Source organism: Megalops cyprinoides, chromosome 12 (genome assembly GCF_013368585.1).
Source record: "Megalops cyprinoides isolate fMegCyp1 chromosome 12, fMegCyp1.pri, whole genome shotgun sequence".
Classification (NCBI taxonomy): domain Eukaryota; kingdom Metazoa; phylum Chordata; class Actinopteri; order Elopiformes; family Megalopidae; genus Megalops; species Megalops cyprinoides.
In genome coordinates this window covers 12,168,211-12,174,210 of record NC_050594.1, presented here as the reverse complement: position 1 = coordinate 12,174,210, position 6,000 = coordinate 12,168,211, and the positions used below count along the sequence as shown (strand labels likewise).

General features: G+C 45.8%; 1 protein-coding gene across 1 annotated transcript in view; it reads left to right on the top strand.

The window, feature by feature from the left end:
- The first annotated feature begins 762 nt into the window (after positions 1 to 762).
- Positions 763 to 6,000, top strand: part of LOC118786883 (collagen alpha-1(XVI) chain-like) — a 43,916-nt gene continuing 38,678 nt past the window's right edge. The window contains exons 1-5 of the mRNA XM_036542231.1: positions 763 to 884; positions 2,524 to 2,592; positions 2,992 to 3,109; positions 4,510 to 4,633; positions 5,024 to 5,314. Coding sequence (XP_036398124.1) covers positions 779 to 884; positions 2,524 to 2,592; positions 2,992 to 3,109; positions 4,510 to 4,633; positions 5,024 to 5,314 — 708 coding nt within the window. The 5' untranslated portion in view covers positions 763 to 778. The remainder of the gene's footprint in view (positions 885 to 2,523; positions 2,593 to 2,991; positions 3,110 to 4,509; positions 4,634 to 5,023; positions 5,315 to 6,000) is intronic.

The following is a 6,000-nucleotide window of genomic DNA, read 5'->3' as shown; positions in this document are numbered from 1 at the left end:
CTATAGTGTCTCCGTCACTGGGTTGTTGCTGTCCAGTTATGCGAGTTCTGTAAGAGCTGAGTGCAATGATACACTGAGCAGTCCGAGAATTTCTGGATGCGCGCGAGACACTGTAGCCTATGGATCTCGCGCCGCATGGGTGTTACAATAAACAGTTTGTTACGTGCGCAGTCCATGTGTCCATGATGCTGCGCATTCACGGGAAGGCGCTGAAAGGATTAAAATAACAGTTAAGGTTATCAGCTACCGTTCATAACATTAACGTTCACCTGAGCTTGTGGTACGAGGCCTCTCTGGCGCGAGTCTCACCAGCAGTTGCGCAATTTCTGAAGAAGGCATGTAAATAAAACGCTGCCTGCGTCATGCTGCTGAAACGTAAATCGCCACATTCGTTTTCCTCACTCCTATCTAGGTCATCTGATAGTGTTATGGTTTGTAATGCCAGCTCCATCTGACGATAAGAAAACCGCGTTGAGTGAAATTTCAGTAAATAGGGTAGTCAGATTTTTTTTTTTTTTTTTTTTTTTTTTACTTATGTCACGGGTTTGCCGATATGTTGTCGGCTATAGGACAATGAAGCCCTGGTTAAACATGTCATGGATGTGATAGTGTCATCTGTATGCATTCCTACCTACAGCCAACTGGAGTCCATGCTCTCACCTGCCTGTCTGCCATGTCTGATTGCTCCCATTTTGACAGCCTTTTACATATGCTTCCTGTCTGTCTGTCTTTGTTTCTCTCACACACACACAGGTAGGCATTAGGTGTCACACCAGTGATGAGTGAGACCATGTGGATCGCATGGCTCTCTGCCCTGTCCATTGTGGTGTGGCTGTTGGACACCCTGTCTCTGTGTGCTGCAGGTGACCTCATGCACCTTACAGGTAAACCACCAGCAAACTCTCTCAGAGGCGGGACAGATTGCTGTCTGATAACCCATACAGCCATCATCCTCACACCTGGTCCAGTTTAGGATCACACCAGTCAGGTGATGTGTATGGTTACAAGGGGTTGTGGTTGTGGTCGTGGTCATGGACCTGGTCATGTTTTGGTGCACATTTCAACCTCTGTGCTTAATCTATGGTCAGAATGTGGTCAGGGTTTGGAGTGATTTGGTCAAGTGGTTTCTGGGTTTCATCAGCACTTTGGTGAGGTACTTTTCATCTCATTGCGTCAGTTTCTTCTGTTCATCCACCCTGGTCCGAATGACTGTATTGCAGCTCTGGCTCTTAGCACCCACACTGTGGAGGTTCCGAGTCTGAAGGGAATCTAAGGTTAATCTCTAGGGAGTGTGATGTGATTTTGATGTGAGTCTGAGATGAGTCTTTGGTGAGTCTATAGGCAGTCTGCTGTAGTCTTCCCTATGGGATACATAAATCCATTGTCCCAGTCATGGGAACACTGCTGTTCATTGAGACATCAAACCAAGGTTGTCGCTGTAAAAGAAATCTGCTTTCTCTGATCACCGTACTGGATTAATAAAGGGTGATTTAAATTCATTAGGGAGAGGGCTGCTTGCTCCATTCACAACCACAAGACATTAGCTCTACTCGGCCAGAAATCACCTGTCAGTCCGAGCTCTCCACTGTAGCTGAGCGCCAATGGCATCACAGGCCTCACAGGGGACCAGCTCTCACACACATTGGTCACGTACATTGGTCTGATAACTCCAACAAGTAACAAGACAGAGAATTTCAGCACACACACACACACACACACACACACACACACACACACACACAAACACACACACAGCATCTCTCAGCCCCATAAATGAGAGAGTAATGCATCAGGCAGCCAAGTCTATTTCTGTGCAGTAAGAGACAGATGAAGTTTAATTCCAAACAGAACAAAGCTGTGGAGCTAAATGAGGCCTCTCGGGTCCTGGAAAGACTCTCTCTCTCTCTCTCTCTCTCTCTCTCTCTCTCTCTCTCTCTCTCACACACACACACACAAACACACACTCTCATAGACTCTCTCACAGACTCATTCTCTCTCTCTTGCTCTCTCTCTCTCTCTCTATCTCTCTCTCTCTCTCTCTCTCTCTCTCTCACACACACACACACAAACACACACTCTCATAGACTCTCTCACAAACTCATTCTCTCTCTCTTGCTCTCTTTCTCTCTCTCTATCTCTCTCTCTTACACACACACACACGAATGCACTCTCTCTCACACAAACACACACACACTCACTCTGACATAATGTCTTTCTCTGACTGACACATACTCTCACACATACACATGTACACACACACTGACATACGCACTCTGTCTCAAACATGTACTCTTTATCTCTCTCTCTCTCTCTCACACACACACACACAAACACACACACTTGTATTCCACACACTTTCAAGGCTTTCACTTTAAAGAGAAAAGCAGGCATAGACGTGTGTGTCAGGACATACGCTAACACTTCATGAAAGTCTGTGCTTACAGTATTTGTCTTTGTCCATCCATCCAGGTGTTTTACTGTCCATCTGTCTGTCTGTCTGTCTGTCTTTCCATTCCTCCCCAGGTGTCCAGTGTCCTCCCTTGCATGTGGAAGGCTGGATGTTTCCTCAGGCTGCCAGAGGCAACATCACAGGTGCTGAGGAGCCGTCCACCTCACATTGAGCCATCCACCTCATCCCTCTTCATCTCTAGAAACTGGGCATGGCCAGAGCAATTCTGCACATCCTGTTCCTCACTTCTGTTACACAGTATCTTAAACTCTTATAACACACTTAGAGACCCCTCACCACACTTATTGTTCAGGACAGGCAGATTTAGTCACCAGAATTTAAATGCATTTCCTGCAAGAGATTATTTAAGAGTTGCTCCCTGCAAGAGCCTTTTTTTTGACAAAAAATACAGTGCTCATGTGAAATTTCTACTGTGCATATGGAGCTGTTGATTTGATCCTGACTGATTGAATGGCTGATTGACTGATTGGTTGATTGGTCTGTTGGTCTCTTAATTAGCTGGTTGTTTGATTGATCTTCAGGTCTCAACCTAGTACAGCAGTTCTCGCTATTGAAGATTCCAGAGGTGGAGCAGATTTGGAACGCACAAGGCACCATGATTCTGAGGCTGGGCAAGGTTTCGCTCATACAACCCACTGAGTAAGAGACCTCTCCCAGTCTTCCTTTCTCCTTCTCTCTTTCTCTCTGCCGCTCTCTACCTCTGGTCTTTCTTCCTTCTCCATGTCTGTGTCTCCAATTCCCAGAATATTTAGATGGTGTGTGGGTCACATGCATGTGCAGTATGTCTGCAGGCAAGGGTAGTGACAAGAGTTTGACTCAGGAGCATGTGATACAGAGCATCATGGCATGCTCATCCAACAGCAGAAGGTCATTGATGATCCCATTGCCCCGTGATTTGTGTGGTGTCACTGTGGTTGTTTTGGTTTGTTTGTAGTCAGATGAGTACTCTGTCCTGTTTCATTTCATTTCACTGACAATTTAATTAAATTTACCAAGGCCTTCAGAGAAAAGACTTTCTTGTATTGCATAGACTTTACCAATAATTATTCGGCAAATATTACGTACTTCTTAAATAAATGAAATTGATCTTTGGCAATTAGATTAAAGAAATGGTATTCTCGTGACCCTTATAGGTCTGACATTCTCCGAGGGGTGCAGACAGTTAGTTCCCTGGCCTTGATTTTATTTTCAAACGAAAGGCCTTTGTCCAAGAGATCTGCTTGGTGGAGACAGAGGAACAATCCTCAAGATGTTTGAAGTGGCACTCTCCCAAAGGGAGAGAGAATCCCGCCCTCTCTCTCTCTCTCTCTCTCTCTCTCTCTCTCTCTCTCTCTCTCTGAGTGCAGTCCCTGTGAGCAGCAGGCGTCTGACGTGCCATTGATTGGACTGTAAGGAACAAACACTTGTGAAATGGAAAATTCTCCCTGGCAGCCTGCTCTCTGGGAGTGAAGGATAAACAGAGGAAAGGAGGAAAGATAGCAGAATGACAGCTGTGGAAGGGGGAAACGACAGAGGACACTGAGGTTCTAGAACTGACCCAGAGGGTCAAAGGTCATACCTGGGCTCGGTCAGGTGCAGGAGCCACCGGTGTGCCCCTATTTTAAAGACTTTTTCAGGCAATCCTCAGAATATAACCACAAAAGAAAGGCAAACACGACGGAGGTGGACATGAAAGTGTTTCTTTGCATTATGTTTTCAGTAGATTCTGCTTTGTTGTGTGTGTGTGTGTGTGTGTGTGTGTGTGTGTGTGTGTGTGTGTGTGTGTGTCTCTCTCTGTCTGTGTGCGTATGGGTTCACATGTATGTTTATTTCTGTGTACTTATGTTTGAATACATGTGTGCACGTGTATGCGCTTGTGTGTGTGTGTGTGTGTGTATGCGTGTGTGTGTGCGTGTGCGGGTGTGTGCATGTGTGCATGTGTTTGTGTGTGTACATGCAGATATGCACATGTGGGTGTCCCTGTTTGTGTGCATCTCTGTTTGATGTTTTTAGTGCCCCCTGGTGGTGGAATGTGCTCAGCATGCCTGTCTGACTCTCAGCCAGGTGTTTCCCCATGGCCTGCCACAGGAGTTCACCTTGATTTTCACTCTGCTGCTGAACAAGAGGACGGTCCAGGATGAAGTACACCTTTTGCACATCTCAGACAACCTCGGCCAGACACAGGTACACTTCTATGGGCTGCCATATCTGCTGGTGCCATCCAGTCTGTATGGCCAGACTATACTCTCTGTGTGCACACTGATGGTATTATTCACCACAGTCAGATAGCAGTATTCTCGCTTTAGGGTTAAATAGCACTTCTGCTTTGTGCTTTTGTGTTTGTCCCAATAGGTAATATATTATATGGTATCTCTCAGTTTTTGCCAGAACTCTGGTTTTGGTTACTTGAGTCTTCAGCTTTTGCTTTTGTATTTTTGCTTCAGTTCTTTGAGTTTTGTAAAGTGTGTTTTTGATTCTTCCTTAAATTTTGTTTGTACCATTTAAGGGTTTCACAATTTCTCTCTCTCTCCCCTCTCTATTCTCACACTCATCTCTCTCTCTCTCCCACCTCAGTTTTCTGTGGACCTAATTGGGAGGAACCAAACTTTGTCGGTGCGGGCAGTGGGGGGTACGGCACAGCATGGCACAGCGGGCTTAACTGGGTGTGTGTTCAGTGGGGAGGGGGTGCGGTCTCTCTTTGACTCCCACTGGCACAAGATTGTACTGAGTCTCCAGGTGGGCGTGGCCTCCCTGTATGTGGACTGCACCTCGATAGAGACCAAGCCCCTGCCCCCCCGAGGAGAGCTGCCCAGACAGGGACACGCGCTGCTGGCTGTCCGAGCCCATGACAAAGGCCCCGCCCAGGTGGGACACATGATCTTAGATGCATCCAGAAGCACTCCTCTTTACATTACATTACTGTCATTTAGCAGACACTCTTATCCAGAGTGACTCACATATCTTGCAATTTTTACATGTTACCCATTTATACAGCTGGATATTTACTGAGGCAATTGTGGGTTAAGTACCTTGCCCAAGGGTACAGCAGCAGTTCTCCAGTGAGGAATCAAACTGGCAACCTTCTGGTTACAAGTCCCGCACCTTACCACTGTGCTACACTGCCACCCCTCTTAAATGCCAATGGATATTTAATGCCAATGGAAATCAGCCTAACTCTGCTCTTCTTGCATTTTTTGTAGTTCACCTTCATATGCATCCTATAGAAACCCTAGGGTTTCTTTTGGACTCCTGTCCCATTTTTTATAATTCCATATGTTGAATGGGCCCCATACTTCACTCCCATTTAAAACAGTGGCCAGGATGATGCTCATCCTGAATTTTCTTTTTATTGGATAGAAAGAACCCTTGGCAGGTTTTTGTCTCTTAATGCAATCACTGTCTGACCAGAGTTCCTTTGAAGCACTGATTTTCAGGCCAAGGTAATCATAATTTAGCACTGTAGGGCAGTGTTGCCTAGAGAGAAGATGTATCTGCTTTTCTGGGATCTAGGCTTGTTTTGGAAGATCATTATTATTATTTCTTGAAATTTA